The sequence below is a fragment of the Ovis aries genome, chromosome 25, assembly GCF_016772045.2.
Source record: "Ovis aries strain OAR_USU_Benz2616 breed Rambouillet chromosome 25, ARS-UI_Ramb_v3.0, whole genome shotgun sequence".
Classification (NCBI taxonomy): Eukaryota; Metazoa; Chordata; class Mammalia; order Artiodactyla; family Bovidae; genus Ovis; species Ovis aries.
Window position 1 is genome coordinate 13349896 of NC_056078.1, and position 27800 is coordinate 13377695.

A 27800-nucleotide genomic window follows, 5' to 3' on the forward strand; every position below is an offset into this window, starting at 1 on the left:
GTATAAGAGTCTGCAAATTGGTTAAAAGTATGAAAGGGGAAGGAAATTTATCAAGAAACCCTACATACAGAATATTTATAGTTAGCTTAATTTTAATTTGTCTTTACAATTAATTTGATAGAGCACTTCCTGCAAGAAGATAGGAGTGTGTATTTTTCAGACCAGATTTGTGATTGCCTTTGAGTTCTTTATTAAAACATAGTGCTTGCAATAGTGTAAATCTGTAAATATTGTTTAAGTGCAAAGGGGTCTCATGTTTTTCACATGGCTTGTTTTCTTAGTCATATTCAGTTTCCGTTAAACAAAATCATGTTTTGTCTTACATTATTGTTATTTTTTAGTGTAACATTTTTAGTAATTTCTTCACGTGTGTAGTAAGCATAATAATAGCCCCCAAAATGTCCATGTCCTTTTTCTTGGACCCTGTGAGTGTTCATATAGGATGGAAGGTTCTTCAAATATGTGTTTAAATTTAGGATCTTGAGATGGTGAGATTATCTTGGGTAATTATTTTTCTTCTGTTTGAAGAATTTCTTTTCATGTTTCTTACCCTGAACAATCTTATTTTGCCTTCATTTTTGAAAAACAAGTGTCATTGGATTAAAAATTATAGGTTGATTTTTTTTTTTCTTTTAAGATATTCCACTGTCTTCTGGCTTACTTTGTCTAGGGTGAGATATTGGTGATCATCATTATCTTCATTGCTTTGTAAATAATGTGTAGATTTTTCTTTGTGTGTGTGCTCGCTCGTGTTGGTCTTTGCATCTCCATGCACCGGGGTCTGCCAGTCTCCTCTGTCCATGGAATTCTCCAGGCGAGAAGACTGGAGTGGTTTGCCATTTCCTCCTCCAGGGGATCTTCCCAACCCAGGAATCAAACCCACATCTCTTCATCTTCTGCATTGACAGGTGGATTCTTTACCACTGCGCCACCTGGGAAGCCAGTTTTTTCTTTGGTTGTTTTAAAAGTTTTTTCTTAAACATTGATCTCAAGCGATTTGATGTATATGTCTGTGTTTTACTCATGTGTCTTATGCTTGGAGTTTGTTGAGCTGCTTAAATTTGTGCGTGTATAGCTTTCATTTGACTTAGAAAATTTTCAACTGTTATTTCTTCAAATATTTTTTTCTCTTCCTCTTCCTTTGAAGACTCCATTTATGTACACATTAGACAGTTTGAAGTTGTTTGATAGCTTGCTGATGCCCTGTTAATTTCTTTCCTCTGTGTGTGTGTGTGTGTGTGTTTAACTACTGTTTCCTTTTAGTTGCTGTTACTTTAAACCCACTAATCTTTTTTTTTCCCCCTCTGCAAATTGGTTAAGAGTGTGAAGGGGAAAAGAAAATTATTAAGAAATATTAGTTATAAAATACTGGCATAGAGTTGACATTCTGTGACTGCCTAATGTGCTGTTACTTCCATCCAATGTGTCTTTCTTCCTAGACTAGTTTTTACCTCTAGAAGTTCAGTTAGGATCTTTCAAATTTCTTAATTTCTTAAAAATTTCAAATTTTTCTTGAATGGTTACACATAGTAACCGTTTTTTATGTCTGCTAATTCTAACTTGTTAGTGTTAGTTCTGGGTCAGTTTTACTTAATTGGCTTATCTCCTTATCGTAGATTGTATTTGCCTGCTTCTTTACATGCCTAATAATTTCTGCTAAGATGCCAGACATTTGAATTTTATCTTGTTGGGTGCCGAATATTTTTGTGTTCTTGAGCTTTGTTACGGGACATAGTTAAGTCACTTAGAAAGGGGTTGCCCTTTTCATATCTTGCTTTTAAGCTTTCTTAGGTAGAACCAGAGCAGCTTTTACTCTAATTTTACCTCCTACTGAGATAAAACCCTTCTAAATACTCCACCTAATATCCTGTTAATTATGAGGTTTTCCACTCTGATTAGTGGGAACAAAAGGAGCCATTTCCAGCCTATGTGAGCTTTAGGGATTATTCCCTCTCATCCTTTTAGGGTAGGTTCTTGTGTAGTTTGCTCGCACACATGGGTTGGTCAACTGAAGACTTGAGGGGCACCCCAGCACATCTCCAGGGTTTCCTGTCTTTGTAACCTTCTTCTCTCTGGTATTCTACTCTGCAAAAAAGGCATCCTGGAATCCTTGAACTCCTGGCTTCGTGTCCTCAACTCAAGGTGATCACCAGACCTTTGCCTGGCTTCCTGTTCTTTGGGCCATAGTCTGGAAATTCTATCCAGGCAGTAGGCTTCATATTTTGCTCCCATCTAGTTTTGGCTTAAAACTTAACATTCAAAAAACTAAGATCATGGCATCCAGTCCCATCACTTCATGGCAAATAGATGGGGAAACAATGGAAACAGTAATAGACTTTATTTTCTTGGGCTCCAAAATCACTCCAGGTGGTGACTGCAGCCATGCAATTAAAAGACGCTTGCTCCTAGGAAGAAAAGCTATGACCAACCTAGACAACATATTAAAAAGCAGAGACATTACTTTGCCAACAAAGGTCCATCTAGTCATAGCTGTAGTTTTTCCAGTGGTCACGTATGGATGTGAGAGTTGGACTATAAAGAAAGCTGAGCACTGAAGAATTGATGCTTTTGAACTGTGGTGTTGGAGAAGACTCTTGAGAGTCCCTTGGATTTCAAGGAGATCAAACCAATCAACCCTAAAGGAAGTCAGTCCTGAATATTCATTGGAGGGACTGATGCTGAAGCTGAAACTCCAATACTTAGGCTACCTGATGCAAAGAACTGACTCATGGGAAAAGACCCTGATGCTGGGAAAGATTGGGGGCAGGAGAAGAAGGGGATGACAGAGGATGAAATGGTTGGATGGCATCACCAACTGGATGGACATGAGTTTGAGCAAGCTCCAGGAGTTGGTGATGGACAGGGAAGCCTGGTGTGCTGCAGTCCACGGGGTCACAAAGAGTTGGACACGACTGAGCAAATGAACTGAACTGAGGCTTCATATGGTTGCCTTGCTCATTTCCTGTCTCTCAGGAGTCACTGTCCTTTGTTGCTCTATGTCCAGTGTTTTAAAACCATTGTCTGAAATATTTTGTCCACTTTTGAGTCGTTAAAAGTGTATGGATAAATCTGGTCCCTGTTTCTCTTGCTGTGAGATCTTAGTCATCTCCAAGAAGCAGTCATAGGATTGCCTTGTAGTAGTTAACTTCATAATGCCTCTTGTTTAAGAAAAACACCCAGGCCTTTATTCTCTTACTAATGGCTTGAAAAAAATTATGTCTTTATGTGTTTCGGATTGTTGATGACTTATTATTGGAAGATCTGTAAAATATAGTAGAAATCTTTAGTGTTCAACTGTAATGCTGAATCCATTAAACTTCAAGTTCTAAATGACTTACAAACCTGAAAAATGGTAGCATAGTTACCACTTTGTGTGTGTGTGTGTGTGTGTGTGTGTGTGTGTTTAAAATGTAGAAGTGCAGCCATTACATGGATTGTATGTAACTGTTTTCTGAAATACATGAAATTTCAAATTCAGAAACAATGGAGTGTTGTAAAGTTTCCTTTGGTGTCTCTTAGCGACAGCAAACAAATAATTTTCTTTGGATTGCATTTTTATATGTGATTAAAATTTTTAGGGATGTGATGAAGTTATTGAAATTTCTTGGAAAACTATTGCCAAAATTTTTCCTAATGTTTGCTATGAGAAACAAATTGCGTATTTGAACACCCAAATTCATATATTTAATTACTGATAGAAACCTGTTCCACATTTTCTTTGGTACAATTTTTGCTTTTGGCTTTCAAATAGAAAAGATAAAAGCTCTGTGCTGTTTTGTGATAGCAATGTGATCAGTGTTTGAGATAAGTGAAAGGCAACTTATTTTTAAGCCAGTTTTACTTAAAAATCTCTGTTTTAGCTTTGGACTTTTGTTGTATATCTAGTAATTTTGGGTCGTTTTCAGTCTTCCTTTTTGCTTTCTCTTTGTGGTCTGTTAGAAAAAATGAAATGGTTTTGAAGCAAAGTCTTTCACAAAGTGCTTTGGACTCAGTTATTGTTTATTTGCCATGGCTCTAAATCAAGTCCATAAATGAGAAAATGCTTCTGGCTCCCCGAGTGAGACCAGAAGTGCTGATTGCTGTGCTTGAACCACCGGGGCTCTCCTTGGCTTTGCAGGAGGCAGGCACTTCATATTGATTATCTCTAAAGCATTGGGAGCATAGCTCAGGGTTTCAGGTGAGGGATTGGTCAGCTCAGGGTTACAGGTGAAGGACTGGTCCTCAGTGAGGGCACCAGAAGCTGTTCCTCAGGTAGCCCCACTCGCAAAGGCCTGGCTCTCCAGGCTCCATGGCACCCTGGGCATTATGCTGTCTTCCACCCTAACCCCCTTGGGCTGGTAGAGGCAGCTATTGGCTGTTCTGGTGCCCTTGTTCGTGGTCATGTCGGTCATCGTACCCTCATCCAGGGTACAGTCCGACTGAAGTCTGTCAATTATAGTCTTAAACTGTCTGGAGGAAAGTTCTGCTTCTTTATGTAAAAAAATGGGCTATAATAGCCATCTTATGGGTTTTCCTGATGACTCAGTGATAAGGAATCTGCCTGCAGTGCAGTAGACACGTGAGATGCAGGTTTGATCCCTGGGTTGGGAAGATTCCCCTGGAGAAGGAAATGGGAACCCACTCCAGTATTCTTGCCTGAAAAATCCCATGGACAGAGCAGGCTGGCGGGCTATAGTCCAGAGGGTCACAAAGAGTCGGACACGAGTGGCACAGCACACCATCTTATATGACTTCAGTAAATGTGGACGTTCGTGGCCCTAGTTGCTGAAGAACCTGAGAAATGATGTTCTTTTAGGAATAATAAAAGTATCTATGAAATGACAGGCTTTTGTGTATAAATTTGTCCTTTCCCTTTTAAATGGTATTAGCAGAAAAGGGGAATAAGGAAAGAAGGAACTATTTAAGAATCTGGGTGCTGGCCACTTCTGACACACCCTCTCCTTTCTGATTCTTCCCTGATCTTCCTATGTACAGGTTTTTTTTTTTTTTTTTTTTTTTGCCTCATTTTCTTATAAGCCAAATCTTTCCAACAGTTCAGATTTATTGTTTCATCTCCTGGGCATAACATGAATATTCCTTTTATGCTCTTGAGTTAGAAGGTGATGTAATTTGCAAATTGATAGAAAAGATGTGTTTTAAATTTAGGAGTTTTACTAGCACTTATGCTTATTAGATGACATTGCAGCAGATAGGCACAGCCGAAAGACCTCTCATGTCTGCTCCCTGATCTTAGGGACACTGTGTGAGCGGAACAGACCTCGGCTCTCACCTCCAAAGGCTTGAAGTCAGGGATTGCAGGAGTTTGGGAACCTTGAACAGATGCTGAGCAAAGCCTCTTTTCCTCCTGCCCTCAGTAGCGCTGGTTAGTTAAGTGGACTGAGAAGCCCTGCCTCTGTTTACCCTGTCCCATGGGGTTTTATGACAGAACAAACCTCTGAGTGAGAAAGCAGACCAGCCCTCATCCTTTCAGTAGCTGGAAACTACGGTCCCCTGCCCCAAATTGCCGGCCTGCGAGGGCAGTACTGAATTCTGATGGAAGGACGAAGTGCTGTAACTGGGAGCCCTGCATCATGTTATGTAGATCTCTCTTTGGTTCAGGATGTAAAATTAGTAATTCTGGAAGTCCTTGAGAAGCCTGTGCTCACTTCTTTGACTAATCTGTGAAAGGAGCGGGGAGGTGGTATTTTTAAAATGAAGGTTTGTGGTGTAGTCCTGATCCAGATTAAGTATCCAGGGCAAAACTTGAATTTTCTCTCTCCTTCCTTCCTTTTTCTCCTTTTCCTGTTTTTCTCTCCTTTCCCTCTCTCTTCCTAATCCTTCTTTCTTCTCCCATGAAGCAGGAGGGATGAGAAATGCCTGAAAAATGTGCTCTTTAGTATTTCTCATCTGTGAGTGGTGAGGTGTGCATATATGAATGGAATTTCAAGGAGTAAAAATGTAGAGTTAGATTTATATTTTGGGGGTGTGAATATGCTAATACTAAGTTTACCTGTGTTGCTCTTCTTTGGATCATATCTATAACTGACTTCGTGATTTACACACATATGACTGTTAAGCATTTGGTAAATATGAATATATAAGTCTGATTTTAGCCATATTAAAATGCGTTTAAAAGAAACCTATAAAGGGTCAGTGATTAAAGAACAGATTCCAGGATATCCATTTCCCTGCAGCTGAGAGGGTAAATTAATAATCAGAATGTTGCCTGGAGGGGAGGGGAGTTTGGGGGAGAGCGGATGCATGTATATGTAGGGCTAGTCTGTTTGCCGTTCGCTTGAAAGTATTATAACGTTGTTAATCAGCTATACCCCAATATAAAATAAAAAGCTTAAAAATAAATGTGTGGAGCAGAGAGATGAACAACAAATCAGAATATTGCTCGGTAATGTTATAGAACAGATCTTTAATTAATAAATAAAAATAATTAATAAATGTGGCTTTATAGTAGAAAGGAGTATTCTAATTTAATTGACTGTTTCCAGAGAACTGAAGCCTATACTTTTAACTACCAAATATACTTTAACTACCAAATCATTAAAAATTAAATTTCAGCATATATTTTTCTGCTTGCAAAGATAATGTATGTTTGTTCTAGAAGAAGTTAAAAGAAAGGCTAAGAAAAAAACAAAAGCACCTTTATTTTAACTCATCAGTGATACTTTTAGTGATAATCACTATTAATCCTTGGTTTTATATCATTACATTTTTTTCTGTGACTGTATATATAGGCTGTAAAAATCAATATCAGAAAAAAATCAGGGGTATTTTTTTAACTACTATTGTTTAAATATTTTTAGTTTTCTTTTTTTCCCGAACTAGTGTTTTAAGGACTGTATACATGGTTGAAGTCATTAGTGGACTGGAGGCTACTAATGAAAAGTATTACCTAGGTACAATTTATTTGCTTTGAAAAGTGCTTTTACTACCTGAATATATCTAAAATTGGATTAAAATTACAGGAATAGTAATGCATCACTTGACTTTCAAGCATATAGAGGTTTCTAAAGACTTCTGAACGTTTCTTTCTTCAGTTTTCAAACATGTTTAAAAAGGCATTGTTTGTTTATGGAATTATTCCAATTATTTGGAAACCCCCAAAACAAGAATATTTAAAAAAAAATCAGTATCAGATTGAGCATACTGTAAAACATTTTAAAGTTTAGATGCTTCTAAAATTCTTCATATATTTTTTGGCTTTCTTGAATACACTAACATATATATATATATATATATATATATTTTTTTTTTTAAGATTTCAGTTTTGTCATGCAGCATGTCTGCATTTTATTTTTATGTTTCCTGTTCTGATGTTAATATCCTGAAGTTAGGACCCTAACCTGTCCTCAATTTTTTTGCATTGTGATTCGCCGTGCTGTGATGTGGTTTAGCAGATAACCAGGCTTTTTAGGAATTTTGTTAAGAGTAAAAGTAAGATTCAGCGAGAGGACTTCAAGAATAAAGAATAGCAGCTTTTGCTGAAATTCATGGTTTTATTTCCATCAGTCTTCTTATGGGAGGCTGAAAAGTGACTCCCCCAGAGACATCCATGTCCTAATTGCCAAACCTGTGAGTATATTACCATTTGTGGCAAAGGGACTATGCAGATATGATTAAATTAAGGAGCTTGAGCCGGGTAGGTTGCCCTGGGTTATCCAGTGGGCCGTGTGTAATCATCTAGATGTCCTTATAAGAAGAAAGGTCATAGTAACAGAGAAAGAGATGGGAGGACAGAAGCAGAGGTTGAAATGGTACGCTTTGAAGATGAAGGAAGAGGCTGTGAGCCAAGGAATGAGCATGGCATCTAGTCACTGGAAAAGGCAAGGGAATGATTCTCCCTAGAGCCTCTGGAAGGAATGTAGCTAGCCTTGCCAACACTGTGATTTTAACCTGTGAGATCCATTTAGGATTTCTAACTTCCGGGCCAGCTAGATGATAAATTTGGGTTTTAAGCCCCTGAGTTTGTGATAATTTGTTAGAGCAGCAGTAAGAAACTAATCTATCTCTAAACAGGTCTGTATCCCTCCCGCCCCCCGCCTTTTTTTTTTTGGCCACCCCGCTTGACATGTGGGATCTTAGTTCCCCAACCAGGGATCGAAACTGTACCTCCTGCAGTGAAACACAGAGCCTTCCCTTCCGGATTGCCAGGGAAGTTTTGTATGTTTTAAAACCGAATACAGAATACAGTGCATGCTAACTAAAGGAAAAGAAAGGGTGAGTGACTAAGTAAGTGACTGCTGAAGTCAAGCACTTGAATTTTATTTTTTAGCACTTGAATTTTTAAACAGACAGTCTAGTGATTGTCAGAATAGACTGGTAGTGGTTTAAAAAAAAAAAAGCCTTCCCCAAATCTAGAGGTATTATTTAACAGGTATCTGTTAATTCATTACAACTTTGCTGTGCTCAGGGAGAAATTCCCCATTTAATTAAACAGTGCTTCTGTGTTTTACAAAGCCCTTGAAGCACAAAAAGTGAAACAATGTTTTCAAGAGAGAAACTCATCTTAATAATGAATTTTCTCAAGTCTTACCAGGAAGTAGTCAGGACAAGTAAGAACAGAACTTATTTTCTCATTGCCGCCTGGTACAGAATCACTATCAATAGCTTCAGCTGGAAAAAGACTCTCAACACATTCTCCTATTTCATAGGTCAGTTGAATTAACTAAGCAGAAAGTTCTGTGTCTGTAGTAACCATCCATGTCTGTGAGATTCTAGATGCCTGGAGAAGTGATGAATGGGCAACCGTGCCGCTTCGACCTGGTCGTTCTTCCTGGCAGTATGACAGGCACTGTGTCGCCTCTGCTTGTTTCGCTGGCAGATAACCCTTTCCAGTCCCTGTATTTATGCGCAAGTCACTTCCTTGGAACCTGTGTGTTTTCTTCTGTCACTCAGTTTTAGAAGTTTGCTTACCTGGCACTTGAGCCTACAGCTAACTGGAAGTGGTACATTAGAAGCTTGGCGAAGGGGTACTTAAGCCAGCTCTTCTGACATCATCACCTTGAAGCTCAGTTGAAAACCTGATTGAGAATGATGAGAAGGTATAAAAACTGCTGGTCGTCTGGGGCTCCTGCCACTCACATCTCTGGAGGCTGTGTAGCATTGCCATTTCATGTTCATGGCGGTGACCTGGATTAGACCGTGTCTCCTGTGCCTTATGAAAGATGTGGAAGAAAGTGTTTAGCATGTTCATAGGACACCTTCTGTACTCAAGTTTGCTGTCGTTGCTTTGCTTAAGAGTATAAACATTATTGTTCTGTGATGGCTCGTATTCTAGAAGTGTACCAGAGCTGAAGTGGTAGTGCAGATCTTATGATCAGCCTTTACCATAAGCCCTCAAAAGCAATTTGAATATGGGACTTCTTGGCTGTCCAGTGGTTAGGACTCCAAGCTTCCACTGCAGGAGGCACAGGTTCGATCCCTGGTTGGGGAACTAAGACCCCTCAAGCCACATGGGGTGACCAAAAAAAAAAAAAAGTGAATTCTTTTCTCCCTTTAGGAGAGCTGTGAAGAGAAAAGTGATTTGTCATTTTTTTTAAAGAAATATATATTTTACATAGATTATATATAAAATAATATATACAAATATATGTATTTTTCCTCTCCCTGTAATTGGCTTGATGCTTTAGTATTTGATTGATTTTTAAAGATTTTAAAAATCTTTTTAGCTGCTGCTCAATGCTATAACCAGACTTTTATAGCCCTGGTGGCTCAGACGGTGGAGTGTCTGTCTACAGTGTGGGAGACCTGAGTTTGATCCCTGGGTCAGGAAGATCTGCTGGAGAAGGAAATGGCAATCCACTCCAGTACTATTGCCTGGAAAATCCCATGGACAGAGGAGCCTGATAGGTTACAGTCTGTGGGGTTGCAAAGAGTCGAACACGACTGAGCGACCTCACTTTCACTTTTAAGACCTAAGACAGCCACTGGCAGTTTCAATTAGAGATTTAAATAAATTGCTTATTGTTAAAAAGTTCATAGTAGCATTTTTCAAGTTCCTTAGTGTCTGCGGATCCCCTGACCACTTGTGCCTGGAGAGGTGCTGAAGTCTGCCTGGGAGAGGAGTTACTAGAGACACCTTCTAGTATAAGGGTTTGGATGTTAGAAAGGGCGTGGACTACTCAGAGGATACTGAGAGGTGTTAGGTGATCAGAATACTGCAGGGAAGAAATCTGGGGCAAATAAAAGAAGGGAAGAGTTAATCTTCTCTCCTGGAGTAGGAGTCAGTGATATTTAAATCTCAGCAACTTTCTGGCCATGTGAGTTTAGGTAATTTAACCCACGTCTCTACCTCAGTTTCCTCTTCTGTGCAAATAATGGTGGTCATAGTGTCAGTCTCTAGGGGAGCTTTCATAAGGACTAGCAGAGAATATGTAGAAGCCTCTGGGATACTTCTGGGAATTTTCCGCTGCATGGGATACCGGTCTCTTTCTTCATTCTCCCCAGGACCCCTGGAGACCGTCCCTGGTACTTTCAGCAGGCCTGACCAGGCTGGCAGGTGCCAAACAGAGCCCCAGACTCGTGTGGGAAGGGTCTGGCTTGGGAATGCCCTTGCATAAGCAACATTTGGTCTATTCCCTTCAAAGAGTTTCCCTTGAGAGCATCACACCCTAAACCTGGGTCAGATTTGTTCCAGGGCCTTCTAATTCTGTATCACATAGCACATATTTAAATGTTCCAGTGGGTTATCTCTTCACTCAGAGCTTAAACTGAGGAATCTTTCTGGCAAGGATGAAGGGAAAGGAAGAAGGGTTGCTGGCCCGCACAGACAGAATAGAAAAGAAGCTTGTGCACAGACAGCCCATCGGCAGACCACATCCACTCCTAGGAGGCGGGCAGTTTCTCAATTCCCTAAACCCAGCCAGGGTTTTTTTTTTTTTTTTTTTTTTAGATAAGGGTTGGTCTTGGACTTCACATTCTTTCCCACTCCTGGTGCTCCATCCCCTTCTTCCCACCTCCCCCGCTTCTCTCAACTCAGTAGATTATCACAAGAGAGAGATCAGAATCCTGTCTCTCCACCTTTTGTAAGAACTACGTGAAGGGACTTACCTGGTGATTCAGTGGTTAGGACCCTGTACTTTCACTGCTGAGGGGCCAGGTTCCATCCCTGGTCAAGGAACTAAGATTGCACAAGCCTCCCAGCACAAAATAAAACAAAACTACAAGAAAATACCAAGGCCTTCCTAAAGAAGGGGGATTTTGCCCCACAGCCTGGCAGGTAGAGACTGATCAGGCTGCTCCTGTTTTTTTGTGTTTCTAAGGAAAGGTTTTTGCAAAAGGACAAGCCAAGACATTCTACTTCTTAGGTTATGCTTAAGAATGCTCAGTTTGGCTTCAAGTTATAGGATATATAAGTTCTAGTATTATAATGTACAATATGATAAACATAGTTAACATTGCTATATGTTACCCATTAAAGTTGTTAAGGAGAAGGCAATGGCACCCCACTCCAGTACTCTTGCCTGGAACATCCCATGGATGGAGGAGCCTGGTAGGCTGCAGTCCATGGGGGCGCTAAGGGTCGGACATGACTGAGCGACTTCACTTTCACTTTTCATTTTCAAGCATTGGAGAAGGAAGTGGCAACCCACTCCAATGTTCTTGCCTGGAGAATCCCAGGGACAGGGGAGCCTGGTGGGCTGCTGTCTGTGGGGTCGCACAGAGTCGGACATGACTGCAGCAACTTAATAGTAGCAGCAACAAAGTTGTTAAGGGAATTAAATCCTGAATTTTCATCTTAAGGAAGATATATTTTTTCTGTTTCTTTTATTTTATATCTGTTCAGTTCAGTTCAGTTGCTCAGAGGTGTTGGACTCTTTGCGACCCCATGGACTGCAGCACGCCAGGCCTCCCTGTCCATCAACAACTCCCAGAATGTACTCAAACTCATGTCTGTTGAGTCGGTGATGCCATCCAACCATCTCACCTCTGTCGTCCCCTTTTCCCGCCTTCAATCTTTCCCACCATCAGGGTCTTTTCCAGTGAGTCAGTTCTCATCAGGTGGCCAAAGTGTTGGAGTTCCAGCTTCAGCATCAGTCCTTCCAGTGAATATTCAGGACTGATTTCCCTTGGGATGGACTGGTTGGATCTCCTTGCAGTCCAAGGGACTCTCAAGAGTCTTCTCCAACACCACAATAAAGCATCAATTCTTCAGTGCTCAGCTTTCTTTATAGTCCGACTCTCGCATCCATATTTGACTACTGGAAAAACCATAGCTTTGACTAGACAGACCTTTGTGGGCAAAGTAATGTCTCTGCTTTTTAATATGCTGTCTAGGTTGGTCGTAGCTTTTCTTCCAAGGAGCAAGCATCTTTTAATTTCATGGCTGCAGTCACCATCTGCAGTGATTTTGGAGGCCCCCCAAAATAAAGTCTGTCACTGTTTCTACTGTTTCCCCATCTATTTGCCATGAAGTGATGAGAACAGACGCCATGATCTTAGTTTTCTGAATGTTGTGTTTTAAGCTAGCTTTTTCACTCTCCTCTTTCACTTTCATCAAGAGGTTCTTTCGTTCTTCACTTTCTGCCATAAGGGTGGTGTCATCTGCATATCTGAATTTATTGATATTTCTACCGGCAATCTTGATTCCAGCTTGTACTTCATCCAGTGTTTCTGGATAAAAACACACTGGTGAAAACATTCAGTGTTTCTCATGAGGTACTCTGCATATAAGTTAAATAAGCTGGGTGACAACATATGGCCTTGATGTACTCCTTTCCTGATCTGGAACCACTCTGTTGTTCCATGTCCAGTTCTAACTGTTGCTTCCTGACCTGCATACAGATTTCTCAGGAGGCAGGTGAGGTGGTCTGGTATTCGCATCTCTTTCAGAATTTTCTACAGTTTGTTGTGATCCACACAGTCAAAGGCTTTGGCATAGTCAACAAAACAGAAGTAGATATTTTTCTGGAACCCTCTTGCTTTTTTGATGATGCAGTGAATGTCGGCAATTTGATCTCTGGTTCCTCTGTCTTTTCTAAATCCAGCTTGAATATCTGGAAGTTCATGGTTCACATACTGTTGAAGCCTGGCTTGGAGAATTTTGAGCATTACTTTACTAGCGTGTGAGATGAGTGCAATTGTGCAGTAGTTTGAGCATTCTTTGGCATTGCCTTTCTTAGGGATTGAAATGAAAACTGACCTTTCCCAGTCCTGTGGCCCTTGCTGAGTTTTCCAAATTTGTTGGCATATTGAGTGCAGCACTTTCACAGCATCATCTTTTAGGATTTGCAAGAGCTCAACTGGAATTTTATCACCTCCACTAGCTTTGTTCGTAGTGATGCTTCCTAAGGCCCAGTTGACTTCACATTCCAGGATGTCTGCCCTAGGTGAGTGATCACACCCTCATGATTATCTGGGTCTTGAAGATCTTTTTGTACAGTTCTTCCGTGTATTCTTGCCACCTCTTCTTAATATCTTCTGCTTCTATTAGGTCCATACCATTTCTGTCCTTTATCGAGCCCATCTTTGCATGAAATGTTCCCTTGGTATCTCTCATTTTCTTGAAGAGATCTCTAGTCTTTCCCATTCTGTTGTTTTCCTCCATTTCTTTGCATTGATCCCTGAGGAAGGCTTTCTTATCTCTTCTTGCTATTCTTTGGAGCTCTGCATTCAGATAGATATATCTTTCCTTTTCTCCTTTGCCTTTCGGTTCTTTTCTTTTCACAGCTATTTGTAAGCCTCCTCAGACAACCATTTTGCTTTTTGCATTTCTTTTTCTTGGGGATAGTCTTGATCCCTGCTACCTATACAATGTCATGAACCTCCATCCATAGTTCTTCTGGCACTTTATCAGATCTAATTCCTTGAATGTATTGTATAGTCATAAGGGATTTGATTTAGGTCATACCTGAATGGTCTAGTGGTCTTCACTACTTTCTTCAATTTAGGTCTGACTTTGGCAATAAGCAGTTCATAATCTGAGCCACAGTCAGCGCCCAGTCTTGTTTTTGCTGACTGTATAGAGCTTCTTCATCTTTGGCTGCAAAGAATATAATCAATCTGATTTTGGTATTGACCATCTGCTGATGGCCATGTGTAGAGTCTTCTCCTGTGTTGTTGGAAGAGGGTGTTTGCTATGACCAGTGTGTTCTCTTGGCAAAACTCTGTTAGCCTTTGCCCTGCTTCCTTCTGTATTCTAAGGCCAAATTTTCCTGTTGCTCCAGGTATCTCTTGACTTCCTACTTTTGCATTCCAGTCCCCTCTAATGAAACATCTGTTTTGGGTGTTAGTTCTAGAAGGTCTTGTAGGTCTTCATAGAACCATTCAACTTCAGCTTCTTCAGCATTACTGGTCAGGGCATAGATTTGGATTACTGTGATATTGAATGGTTTGGCTTGGAAACAAGCAGAGATCATTCTGTCATATTTGAGATTGCATCCAAGTACTGCATTTCATATCTTTTATTGACTATGAGGGCTGCTTCATTTCTTCTAAGGGATTCTTGCCCACAGTAGTAGATATAATGGCCATCTGAATTAAATTCACCCATTCCAGTCCATTGTACTTCACTGATTCCTAATATGTCGACATTCACTCTTGCCATCTCCTGTTTGACCACTTCCAATTTGCCTTGATTCATGGACCTAACATTCCAGGTTCCTATGCAGTGTTGCTCTTTACAGCATCACACTTTACTTCCATAACCAGTCACATCCACAACTAGGTTTTGTTTTTGCTTTGTCTCCATCTCTTTATTCTTTCTGGCGTTGTTTCTCCACTCTTTTCCAGTGTCATGTTGGGCCCCTACCAACCTGGCAGTTCATCTTTCAGTGTCCTTTCATTGTCTCTGGTGGAGGCGTGGGTCGGCGGTGGTCTGCTGCAGGATTGGGGGCACTGAGTGCCTCAGTCCATGCACGTGGACCTTTTGAAGGAGGTCACCATTATCTTCATTACCTCCACCATAGTTTGGCCCCAGGTAAATAACAGGGAGGGAACATGGCCCCACCCATCAACAGAAAATTGGATTAAAGATTTACTGAGCATGGCCCGCCCACCAGAGCAGACCCAATTTCCTTGTCAGTCAGTCTTTCCCATTAGGAAGCTTCCATAAGCCTCTTGCCTGGAGAATCCCAGGCATGGGGGAGCCTGGTGGGCTGCCATCTGTGGGGTCGCACAGAGTCGGACACGACTAAAGCGACTTAGCAGCATAAGCCTCTTATCCTCCATCAGAGGGCAGACAGCTGGAAAACCACAATCACAGAAAACTAACCCATCTGATCACATAGATCTCAGCCATGTCTAACTCAATGAAACTATGAGCCATGCCACCCAAGGGCCACCCAAGACGGACGGGTCATGGCGGAGAGTTCTGACAAAACGTGGTTCACTGGAGAAGGGTGTGGCAAACCACTTCAGTATTCTTGCCTTGAGAACCCCATGAACAGTATGAACAGTATTTTATATCTGTATGAGATGGTAGATGTTCATTAAACTTATTATAGTAATAGAAAAGAAAGATCTCATGTTAAGTTTTCTTACCATAATAAAAGTTTAAAAAATTAAAGTTTAAATAATCAATAAGCCATTTAAATTCTTAAAAAGAGAAATTCTCAGTTTGGGCTTTAACATTTTTTTTTCCTTCTCCAAATAGCACAGGTAGGGAAATGAACCTGGATGGGTTTTGTAAAAGTGCAGTACAAGTGCTGTCTGTGTGTTTTTCAAGTTACACTGAAAGACAGAAAGTGTTAGTTCCTCGGTTGTGTCCAGCTCTTTGCGATCCCATGAACTGTTCCCAGCCAGGCGCTTCTTGTCCCTGCGATTCTCTAGGCAAGGATGCTGGAGTGGGTTGCCATACTCTAGGGTATCTTCCTGACCCAGGGATCAAACCTGAGTCTCCCACATTGCAGGCAGATTCTTTACCATCTGATCTACCAGGAAAGACAGGAAAAAACACCTCAGGTGGGTTAGGTATAGAAGACAGTTGATCCAGTTTGTACAGCCAGTGGCATTCACTTGGAGATGGTGTAGCTCAGCGTTTGTCCACAGTTTCCTGGATGTTCTCCCGAGTCTCAAGTCTCTCTAATCACACAGTGTTGCTTTTTCCTACTTGTTGCTGTTCCCCTCACCACAGGGAACAAGTGTCCGTGTCATAAACATTTGAACATCTTGAAGGCTCTCTGCTACAACTGAAACGGAATGTCAGGAATCTTTCTTGGGGGAATATTTATGTTTTATGAGGATCCTTCAAACCTACAGCCTTGGGAATTTTAACTGAAGGTGATTTCTTGATCCACTGCTGCTGCTGCTGCTAAGTCGCTTCAGTCATGTCCGACTCTGTGCGACCCCATAGACGGCAGCCCACCAGGCTCCCCTGTCCCTGGGACTCTCCAGGCAAGAACACTGGAGTGGGGTGCCATTTCCTTCTCCAGTGCATGAAAGTGAAAAGTGAAAGTGAAGACGCTCAGTTGTGTCCGACTCTTCGTGACCCCATGGACTGCAGCCTACCAGGCTCCTCCGTCCATGAGATTTTCCAGGCAAGAGTACTAGAGTGGGGTGCAGTAATGAGTAAAGAAGCCCCCTGACTGCTTAGCTGGAGAGCAATGACAGGATGACTGTGTGTGTGTCTGTCTGTTCTGGAGAGCTCAAAGCCCCTTTGTAGGAAAACTTAGGAACAATAGATGCAACGTCTAGTTCTGATGTCAGAGTAGAAAAATTATCTTTGGCTAAGATTATCTTCTATCTTGCCTTATAACATTGAAATGCATGCTGGAACGTGATGCCCGCATGTGCTTTTCCTGGCTTGCTGCTCTTATAAGTTTGGCCCTGGTAGACTTAAAGTTTCTCCAAGTTGGCCAACCTTCCGCATGAACTCTTTGAACTTGATAGACTGGGGGCGAGGTCAGGAGCAGCCAAGATAACTGGAGCTAGGATTCTGGTGTTGAAAGACGTTGAAGTGGAGCAGTTCAGAACAGATGCAGAGTGACTTACTGCAATTGATCCCATCTTTGTAGGCTTCTTTTCAAACTTTTGAACTGCTTCTTACATTGGCTTTGTATGTTTATCTTTCCCTTAACTTCCCAGCCATAATATATTTGGGCCAGCAGAACTTAGAATTCGTGCTTCATTTGTGTGAATACAGTTTGGAAACTTGAAGGGTTAGGAAAGTTATGTGTCAATAGGAAATTTAACTTAAACCAAAGCTGTGTGTGTGTATTTCCCAGACCTGAACCTGTTTAACCTGGAATCACTAAGCCAGCTGGTAATTGAGCATGGACTCAGGCTAAATAGAAACAAATGGCTAGCAAGTATAGTTTTGGGCAGATTCTTCCAGATGCTTTTGATTTATGTGATTCATAAAGAAGGATCTGAATCACCTTTGTTTGTGAAATGTTTCTTGACCACCATTTCCTTTTGAGGTTTTTAAAAATACTGTTGCTGATCTTTCTTTTGTTGTTGTTGTTTTTTTTTTTTTGCATAGAAAGATTTTCTTGACTCTGATCATTTTCGGTACCCAGCAAAGCTATCTGCTTCACCAGTTTCTTATTTCTTTTACCTGCATCTGTCAGTTCTTTGTGCCAGTGAATTCTAGATTTGTTTGTAAGCAGACGTTAAACAATTTGAATTGTGAATCTGACATCCCAGTTTTTTTTTTTTTAATTTCTACTTCACAGACTGAAAAATTTTAGGAAGGCATTTTAGTCAGCTATGAATAGAAAAATGAAAATTCAGAGACTTGCATAATTTTATTGGAAGGAACCTTGGTCTTTCCACTGGATCTGTCAAAGAAACTAGCTAATAGAAATGCTTAATTAAAAACTTATTGATATGGCAAAGCAATCCATTATTTTTATAGATGTCTTGATGGAAGCCAGATTTATGGAGATTACCTTAGAGGCAAGAATATATAACTTCCATGGGATCTCATTATTAATCTAATATGAAAATATTATTTTGAAAAAATTTCACTAAAATAGTTTTATAATACTTAACATATGCAAAATACTGAAAAGCACAAAAAGTCGCCCTTAAACATTTATATCTCATATCTGTATCTGAAGATAGATATTTAGCACATATATCTAAAGATGTAGAGAAAACTAGAGGGACAGTCTGTCGAAAAGGATTATCTCTGATGTTGGGAAGTACAAGAAAAAAATTCCAGAGGGAAAAAAACACCATGCTCTACATTGCTGGTGTCCCCCTGCACCCCATACCTTCTGGGGACAGAGGAAGTTGAAGTATGGTGAATGTTTTTTTCATTCTTCAATCTATTTTTATTTATTTTTAAATTAATTTGTATTGGACTGTGATTGCTTTACAATGTTGTATTAGTTTCTGTTGTACAGCAAAGTGAATCCGCTGTGTGCATACATATGTGCGTGTTAGTTGCTCAGTCATGTTCGACTCTTTGCAACCCATGGACTGTAGCCTGCCAGGCTCCTCTGTCCACGGGAAGAAGACTGGAGTGGGTTGACAGCTCCTTCTCCAGTGTATCCATCTATCCCTCTTTTTTAGACATCCTTCCCGTTTAGGTCACCACAGAGCATTGAGTGGAGTTCTGTGCTCTACAGTAGGCTCTCTCTAGTTATATATTTTATGCCTAATATCAGTGGTGTATATATGGCAATCTCAATCTCCCAGTGCATCCCATTCCTCTTCCCCACTTGATATCTGTAAGTTCTCTATATTTGTGCCTCTGTGCTTTGCAGTTGGGTTCATTTTTCTGGATTCTGTGTGTGAGCATTAATACACAAATATTTTTCTGACTTCGCTCTGAGTGACGGTATCTAGATCCATCCACATCTCTGCAGGTGACACTGTCTAGTTCCTGTTTACAGCGGAGTGATACTCCGTTGAATGTGCGTGCCGCGTCTTTATCCGTTCCTCTGTTGATGGACATTCAGGCTGCTTCCATGTTCTGGCTGTTGTAGATTGGTGAATGTTTTGATGCCCTGCTTTTCTGATACTTTATGGTATTCCATCATCTGGATATTTGGTTTCTTTTGATTATTTGGAGCCTGAGAGAAGATTTGGTGTTAATTCTTCATCAGGATTGATGGGAGGAAACCCAAGCGGATAATTCACATCTGTTTTTGGGTCTGTAATACCTGAAGTTTTATCCCAAACAAAATGATAACACCTTGGTATAGCTTGAATTTTGGAAGCTGCATTTTTTTCTCTTCTTGGCTCCCTCCTGCTTTTAAAATACTTTCTCTTCTCCCTCCCCTGCTTCCTCTAGTTGTAGGTAGGGCTGGCCTAGTGATTGTGTAATGGTGGCCTTCCCATCTTCTCTGAGACTAGGTCCAGTTCAGAGCATATTTGTAAAGGTGTAGGTCAGTGTAAGTAGTCAGTGGGTGTTCCTTCACTGCTGTTCCTGCAAGAAGAGATAGCATCAAAAGACACTAGGCTCTGAATTTCATTCATTGGAAAAATCATATCTGGCCTTTGTCATTACTGAGGTGACATTACTAGCTTTGCAAGGCAGAATCCCTACATCTTTTGAGCTCATCTAGGCAGCTCTTCGGAGAAGGCAATGGCACCCCACTCCAGTACTCTTGCTTGGAAAATCCCATGGATGCAGGAGCCTGGTAGGCTGCAGTCCATGGGATTGCGAAGAATCGGACACGACTGAGCGACTTCACTTTCGCGTTTCACTTTCATGCATTGGAGAAGGAAATGGCACCCCACTCCAGTGTTCTTGCCTGGAGAATCCCAGGGACAGGGGAGGCTGGTGGGCTGCCGTCTCTGGGGTCGCACAGAGTCGGACATGACTGAAGCGACTTAGCAGCAGCAGCAGCAGCTCTTAGGGCTTCCCAGTGGTGCATTGGTAAAGAGTCTGCCTGCCAGTGCAGGAGATGCAGGAGACACGGGTTCAATCCCGGGGTTGGAAAGATCCCTGGAATGGGAAATGGCACCTGACTCTAGTATTCTTGCCTGGGATATTCCGTGGACAGAGGAGCCTGGAGGGCTACAGTTCAAAGGGTTGTAAAGAATCAGACACCACTGAGCAGGCACAGGCAGCTCTTAGCAGTTAGATAATAGTGCTAGACAGCAGGCATTTCTAAAGCCCTCAGGGTCTAAAAGAGGTTTTGCTCACACTTCTAAACTAATTGGATAGTTTGCAATTTTTCAGTTCTTTTTTGGAAGATATTCATAGCTTTGTAGTGTAATGAGGGCTATAGCTTTCCTCCTTATCAGCCTTACTACCAGGTAATGTGTAACTCCTAAAACAAATTTGACACAATATTCTGCCTTACGTGCAAGTTCTTATTCATAAGCAGGGCTCAGTAGGACTATTCCGTGAACCCAATGAAGTCCTACCTCTCTGTCCTTCTGCCATTTGTACAGTCTTTGTATGAATTGTTCCCTTGAGCCAGAGGGGACTTCTGGTCAACCCTAACACTGGAAACCTTAAGCTAAGGGTGCTGATCCAAAGGGGTTGGGCTGCTGGCTGTTCTCAGTTCATGTGCCCTGTTTGGTCAAGGACTGGAATACCCTACAGTCTTTGTAGTCAGTCCACATTTTAAAACCATCGCTGTTTCACCCATGAGAAAATTTTTTAATGTTCGTTTTGCCAACAAAGCCTCTGGTATTTATGAAAGAGAAAGAAAGACTGAGAAGCCTAGTGACTGACCCTGGAGTGTGTCCTGCGTGGAGGCTTTGCAGTGCTAAGGAAGCATGCCTGGAGTGTTCTCAGCTGGAGTAAGCAGCCATTCCTGGGGTGTTGGTCAGAACCAGCCAACACATTTGTCATATGAGTTGTGCTAAAGTATTTAAAATATAATTACAACACAATGGGAGGATGTTTTGTGATTATTCGTCTGTGTGAGAACCAGGTTGGGAGGTGCATTTGGACACAAAAAATCTTAAAATATAAGGAACATTTTTGTGGTTGACAGGAAAAATTGGAAACACATTTGATGTTAAGATGGGCTGGGAAAACCTGGACACATGGTTGCCAGAGAACAGGCCCTTTCAGTGCTTTTTTCTGGGCAGAGGCAACTTGGAAGTGAGATAAAAACACTGAAAGCAGTCGAATCAATTTCTTTGTATAACGTAGACATGTGTGCTAAAGTAAGGTATCCTTATAAAGACAAAGTTGATTATATGTATGGATCACATATTAAAGCATACACAACCCTTTCACTTTCAGCAACAGTTTTTTTTTTTTTTAATTTAGAAAAAAATTTATTTTTGGCTGTGCTGGGTCTTCATTCAGCAACAGTTTTTTAAATATTTGATCTCTTGACCTTCTTACATTTGAGAAGTTCTTTGAGGACTCTGAAAGAGATGTCATTTGTGTGGGTTGTAGCTGTTGATACTAACTGTATTAGAAAGTAGCACTGAGTATTTTAATGTATTTATCCGTACATTGAAACATAACTCTGAACCTATTGCATGTTCATAAAGGACATTCTTTTTTCCATGAAAAATTTTGTCCTTTCCAAAACAAGACTTTCAGTGAATGAGTGACATTGTTTCGTATTTTTGCATTATAGACATTTAAAAATATTTTTTACTAAAGAGATTCTTTAGTATCCCATGTACTCAGAGACAGCTGGATTCTCATGCCTGCTTCTGCATTCAGCCTGTTGCACTGTTACTTTTCATGTAGCCTCTGAAAAATTTTAGTGTATGCTTGTAAGGAAATGAGAATTAAAAAGGCAAAGAATGTCTTCAGTTCAGTTCAGTTCAGTCGCTCAGTTGTGTCTGACTCTTTGCGACCCCATGAATTGCAGCACGCCAGGCCTCCCTGCCCATCACCAACTCCTGGAGTTCACTCAGACTCACGTCCATCGAGTCAGTGATGCCATCCAGCCATCTCATCCTCTGTCGTCCCCTTCTCCTCCTGCCCCCAATCCCTCCCAGCATCAGAGTCTTTTCCAGTGAGTCAGCTCTTCACATGACGTGGCCAAAGTACTGGAGTTTCAGCTTCAGCATCGTTCCCTCCAAAGAAATCCTAGGGCTGATCTCCTTCAGAATGGACTGGTTGGATCTCCTTGCAGTCCAGGGGACTCTCAGGAGTCTTTTCCAACACCACAGTTCAAAAGCATCAATTCTTCGGCGCTCAGCCTTCTTCACAGTCCAACTCTCACATCCATACATGAATGGATGTCTTAGTATTATGAAAATAGTTGTGGTCTCTCAGACCTCCTTCCCCTACCTCCTCGAGCCTGCAGAAGGGCTATCAGGGCTTCCCAAGGGTCCTGGACAGCACTTGAAAAACTTGACTCAGCAAGTGCCTGCCCACCCACGATTCAATTTGGTCCCTGTACTCACCCTGAGAAGTCATTTACCTTTCCCATTTTATAATGGAGGGAGACAGATTCCTCCAGACCTGCCCTTGAGTACACAGTATTGTGAGAGTTCCTCAGCTGCTAGTGTAGCCAATTTTTATTTTAATTTTTTTATTGACATATAGTTGATTTTCAGTGTTGTTTTAGTTTGCTGTACAACAAAGTGATTCAGTTATGTTATGTTTTTTTTTTCATATTCCTTACCGCTGTGGCTTATCACAGGATATTGAATATAATTCCCTGTGCTAGTAGAGTAGGACTTTGTTGTTTATCTCTATTTATACTAGTTTGCATCTGCTTATTCCAGACTCTCAATCCTTCTCACCCCACTCTCCCCCTTGGCAACCACAAGCCTGTTCTCCGTGCTTCCTAGATAAGCTCATGTGTCATATTTAAATAGATGTAAGTGATATCATATGGTATTTGTCTTTCTCTGTCTTACTTCATTTATTATGATAATCTCTAAGTCCATCCAGTGTGGCTGCAAATGGCATTGTTTCATCCATTTTAATGCTTGAGTAATATTCCATTGTATGTATGTACCACGTCTTCCTTATCCATTCAATTGTTGGTGGACATTTAGATTGTTTCCATGTCTTGGCTGTTGTAAATGGTGCTGATATGAACATAGGGGAGCCTCTTTCTGAATTATAGTTTTGTCTGGATTTATGCCCAGCAGTGGGATTGCAGGATCATGTGGTGACTCTGTTTTTAGTGTTTTGAGGAACCTCTCCTGTTCTGCATAGTGGTTGCAGCCAATTTTTAAATGGTTTTCTGATGATTCTGTTTGTGCAATTGTTCTTTGGCCGCACGTGTCCTTGTTTACTGTGACTTGTGTCTCCCTTCTAATCGAACTTAGATTTCCGGGGAGGGAAGCATTCACCATTGTTGAGGCAACTTTGTGAAAAGAGACGAGTTGTTTGCAAAGAGTTCCTGCTTTGGGTGGTTTTCCAAATATTTGTATATCCAGTTTTCACAATAATATTTTAATGCTTAATGAGTGTTTATGATAAGAATACATGGTACTGTTTACCATGGTTTTGGGGATATGTGCTTTAAATAGGTTATTTCAGGACAGTCACTTTATTTTCTCACCTTATGTGGATTATATTTCACACCTTAGAAAGGAAAGTGGATTTGGCAGACTGTCACCTAGCCTCTAATTAACTGTATTTATATTCTCCACAGACTTGTGCTCTCCACGGAGGTCAAAGCAGGTCTCTGTGCCAAGCACTTCAGGAACAGATCTATTGTGTAGGATCTGTGTTTCAGAATTTTAAAGTTGCAGTAGACTTTTTGTTTCATGTACTAGTTCTTGAATAGTCAATGAAAATGAGTTATGAGAAAAATGAAAATTGCTGGAAAAGCAGCAATGAGGAGCCCCCAATTTTTATTATTTTGTTCCATACACATACAACTACCCTTTCAGGTTACCATAAAGGTTTCTAAATGCTCATTCTCAGTTCTTTGTTATTTGGTATTATTTCCCGGGTATATGGGAGGAGACCATACTTCAGGTAGCACCCGTGTCCATTATAAACACTGTGCCTTCTCACCTACTTCAAACCTCGATTGCTTTTAAAAAATTGGCCACACTCCATAGCTTGTGGGACCTGAGTTCCCAAACCAGGGATTGAACCCATGTCTCCCGCATTAGAAGGTGGAGTCTTAACCTTTGGACCGCCAGGGAAGTCCCTCCAACCTGGATTTTTGTTGTTTTGCATCCTGTCTTCCATCTTTACCCTCAGTTTAAACTGGAGAATTCGTTCCTATTTTTCTCTGCCTTCTCAAATAATATTTAAGTAGTGTTGTACCTTGGAAATGATGTTACAAAAGTAAGGTATGCATACTCAAAGTATATTTTTAAAAAGGATCACTGCTGTTCTCAAAATACACTCAGACATATGTTCAAATAACATTGTTCTTAACCTCATTTTCTCACTGCACAAGATATCAGCACTGACTTACCAGTTTGAGGAGGACAAAATAACAAGTTAGGGAGAGAAAGAGGGTGTCCCAGATGGCTTGAGTTAAGGGAAGGAATGAGTGGTTGCTTATTTCTTCTTTACCTGGGTTCTTACAGAGTCATTTTACTGAAGGCTTGTGTGTGAGGGGAGGAACAGAGGGACAGTCAGAAGGGGCTGCATCTGAGAAAAAGGGAGCGAACAGGATCCAGTGTGTCAGCCGGGGCCAGAGGAGGCTCTAGCACAGCGGTCCCCAACCATTTTGGCACCAGGGACTGGTTTTGTGGAAGACAGTTTTTCCGCAGACTGGCGGTTGAGGGGTGAGGATGGTTTCAGGATGATGCGAGCGCATGACATTTATTGTGCACTTTATTTTGTGGCTGTCTCAGGATATTCCACCTCAACTTTAGGGTTAGAGTTAGGGTTAGTGAACTCTCCTAAGAGAATCTAATGCTGCTGCTGCTGCTGCTGATGAGGCAGAGCAGAGGTAGCAACGCGAGCAATGGGGAGTGGCTGTAAATACAGATGAAGCTTTGTTCACTAGCCCGCCGCTCACTTCCTGTTGTGCAGGCCACGAAGCATAGTGGTCCATGGTCTGGGGGTGGTGGACCCTTCTCTAACAGGTAGAGAGAGCCACTTTTACATCAGATGAGGTTGATTTCCAAGCTGGCCAGCTGTCAGCTAGAGCTGTGACTGTCACAGTCAGGACCTGGGCATTTACCATTTACTGTGTGCTAGGCAGGGCCTGATTTCTTTTCATGGAACTTGTTTTTATCCTCAAAGAAAGAAAGAGAGAAAGAAAGTGAAGTTGCTCAGTCATGTCTGACTCTTTGCAACCCTATGGACTGTAGCCTACCAGGCTCCTGTGTCCATGGAATTTTCCAGGCAAGAGTACCTGCATGGGTTGCCATTTCCTTCTCCAGGGGATCTTCCCGACCCAGGGATTGAACCTGGGTCTCCTACACTGTAGACAGACACTTTACCATCTGAGCCACCAGGGAAGGTGTTTCAAGACAGACCCAAGGAGGAGGATAAGAGGACAGGGAAGCCCATGGAGGTGAAATATTTGTTCAGGGGAAAGCAGCTCAGAAGCAGTGAGGCTGGGATTGGAACCCACGTCAGGGGGATGCACGTCCTCTTGCTCTCCTCAGATGAGCTGCAGGTTGACAACAGCAGGAGCTGGGACTGACATGGGCCCCCAGGGGAGCTGGAGCAGGTCTGTGCTTTCTTGCTCCGGTATAGTTTCCTACCAGTTCCCCCAGTACTTCTCCAGATAAAGAAGATGGATGATGAAGTGTCTGTTTCCAGAAACATTTTGAAGGAAATCAGAGCGAGGCCAAGAGGGACTTAAGTTCCTCCAGAGAGGAAGTTGAGAAACTCAAGGATAGCAAGCCACTAATACCAGATGTTATTTATCCAAAGGGTTTTGGCTACATTGCAATACTTTCTGGATCTCTGCTAGTGCTCTGCAATCTTCCTGAAGCCGCTTTGAGTTTTAAAAATATACGTACCTGAATTTGAAACCGTGGTCAGTTAATCCAAAATATGCTCTTAAAACCCTAAATTCTTTGAAATAACAATGGTGGAAGCACAGAAGGAATCACTCCAAATGATTATTTGAAGTATTATTTTATTCCAAGTGGAAAAAATATTTCTGAATTGGCAACTATTTCAGCTAGAGTAAGCTGTGTTTTTGTGTTTAAAAAAAGATCACATTTAGCGCTCTGTTACTACATACACATGGAATGTTTCCTACTTAAATTTTTAATTATTATTCCTTAGTGAAAGCCTCAAAGGAGGTTTCACTCTAGCTGTCTTTGACTTTTCTACCTAAATGATAACAGAAGCTGTTATCTTTAGTCATAAGGCAACCCATGATGACATATTCTCCTGTAATGGATGTGGAGAGAGGTGGATGTGGGGGTAAGGACTACTAAATGTTCTTATAAAAACGACTATTGATTTGTGACCTCAGTTCCCTAATTAACCTTTTTTTTTTCCCCTGTGTGACATTTTCAGTAACATTCTAACTTTAATATCTTTACTTTTGATCATTCTTTCTGCATTTAGAGAGTGTTTTCAAATTTTTATCTTTTGTTCCAGTAACTTGAGTCAAAAAATGTCTTCGAATTGTTGCTTTTTATTTTTCTACCAGAACGTTCTGCAGGCTGTCTTTCTCTTCTCCACGTACAGCCCCTGGTCTAGGGCCCACGTTGACTTCCAACACACCTCTCTAATTGATAGAAAACTTGGAATGGATTAGTCCTCTCAATCTATTTTTCTTCTTAATAAAGAGCGATGCAGAAACTTTTCTTTTGGACTCAGGCTGTTGAAAATGTCCCTAAAATAATAGCCCACATTCCTGCCTTCGTAAGCACAGTGGGAATGATTGTCTCCCGATGCCTGAAAACTCTACAGTGTTTGAGAGAGGCTTTTTCAGATACTGATTCTCCTTCAGTGTGTGGTAAGTGGAGGTTGGAAAGGAGTGGAGGCAAACAGCCTCTGGCATAATCGCCAGAGAGGCCAGGGATCCAGAGGCTGAGTTCCCCTCCTCTCCATCAGTGTGCAGCTCGGGATCCGTGTCTGATCCAGGCCTCCCCTCCCCCTGTGTGTGGAGGGGTCAAAAGTGTGCAGAATTCTCTCCGTGCCCCCCATGCCCTCCTCACTGAGAGCCAGCACCCACTCTGCTCTTGTGCCTGTGCTGGAGGGAAGCCTACCTTGGCAGTGCCTTTTAGGACACTAAGGGACTTCCCTGGTGGTCTGTGGTTAAGACTTGGGCTTCCAAGGCCAGGGGCTCAGGTGTGGTCAGGGAGCTGAGACCCCACATGCTACATGGCGTGGCTGGAAAAAAAAAATGCATGGCCAGAAAGTGGCTATTTTGAAATAAATCCTCATGATACCAACATTCCTTTTGGGTTGGTTTCTCGTGAAAGTTCTGGCTGATGAGGACCCGCTAAGGCACCTAGAGCTCCCCTCGTGCTGTCTCACTGATGGTCAACCTGTGTGTCCCCCAGCCCACTGCCCTCCTCTGGGACCTAAGGCCTTACCTGCTGCCCTGATGCGGTCATGCCTCTGGCTTCATTAGAACTTCCATGCGCCTGGTTTGAAAGTGAAGCGTAGTGGGTGAGCTTCCATCACAGGGTGCACTGCTCCACGCTTGAGGGAAGACACTCTGACCTGACTCTCAGGTTTTGTTGAGCTGGTCTCATCCTGTGGGAGAGGCAGAACTTCCTTCCTAAGGAGCAGTTGTCTGTGTGTGGGTGCTCATTGGTGCAGACACTGTAACAAGAGTGATCCGCGGAGCAGCCCAGAGCCTGGCCTGGGGGCAAGAGTGCTTTCCCTGCTGCATTGCTCCTGTTCTACAGTCGATCCCAGGCAGAGAAGTTCAGCTCTCGCAGCATGACGTCTTCTGATTTCAGTTCAGTTCAGTTGCGTCTGACTCTGTGACCCCATGGACTACAGCGTCTTCTTGCCAGGTGATTATTTCCTTCTCTCTGGAGGGAGGTTGGGTGGGAAACACTCATTTCTAATCCTTCTTAATGTCTGAAGTGATGGGAGTTTTCCTCCCCACCCCTGAGCCTGTTGTAAAGCACTGGCCGCTCCC

At 41.8% G+C, this 27800-nt stretch overlaps 1 protein-coding gene across 11 annotated transcripts in view; it reads left to right on the top strand.

Annotated features, from left to right (window-relative positions):
* BICC1 (BicC family RNA binding protein 1) overlaps nucleotides 1-27800 on the top strand; it is a 397066-nt gene that overhangs the window by 94291 nt on the left and 274975 nt on the right. For 4 of the 11 annotated variants that reach the window (XM_060406441.1, XM_060406442.1, XM_060406443.1 and 1 more), the window contains exon 1: nucleotides 16897-27672. The exons of the other annotated variants lie outside the window; for them this stretch is intronic. In XM_060406441.1, coding sequence (XP_060262424.1) covers nucleotides 27648-27672 — 25 coding nt within the window. In that variant the 5' untranslated portion in view covers nucleotides 16897-27647. Of the gene's footprint in view, nucleotides 1-16896; nucleotides 27673-27800 lie in introns of those variants that run through there. 11 annotated transcript variants of the gene reach the window in all.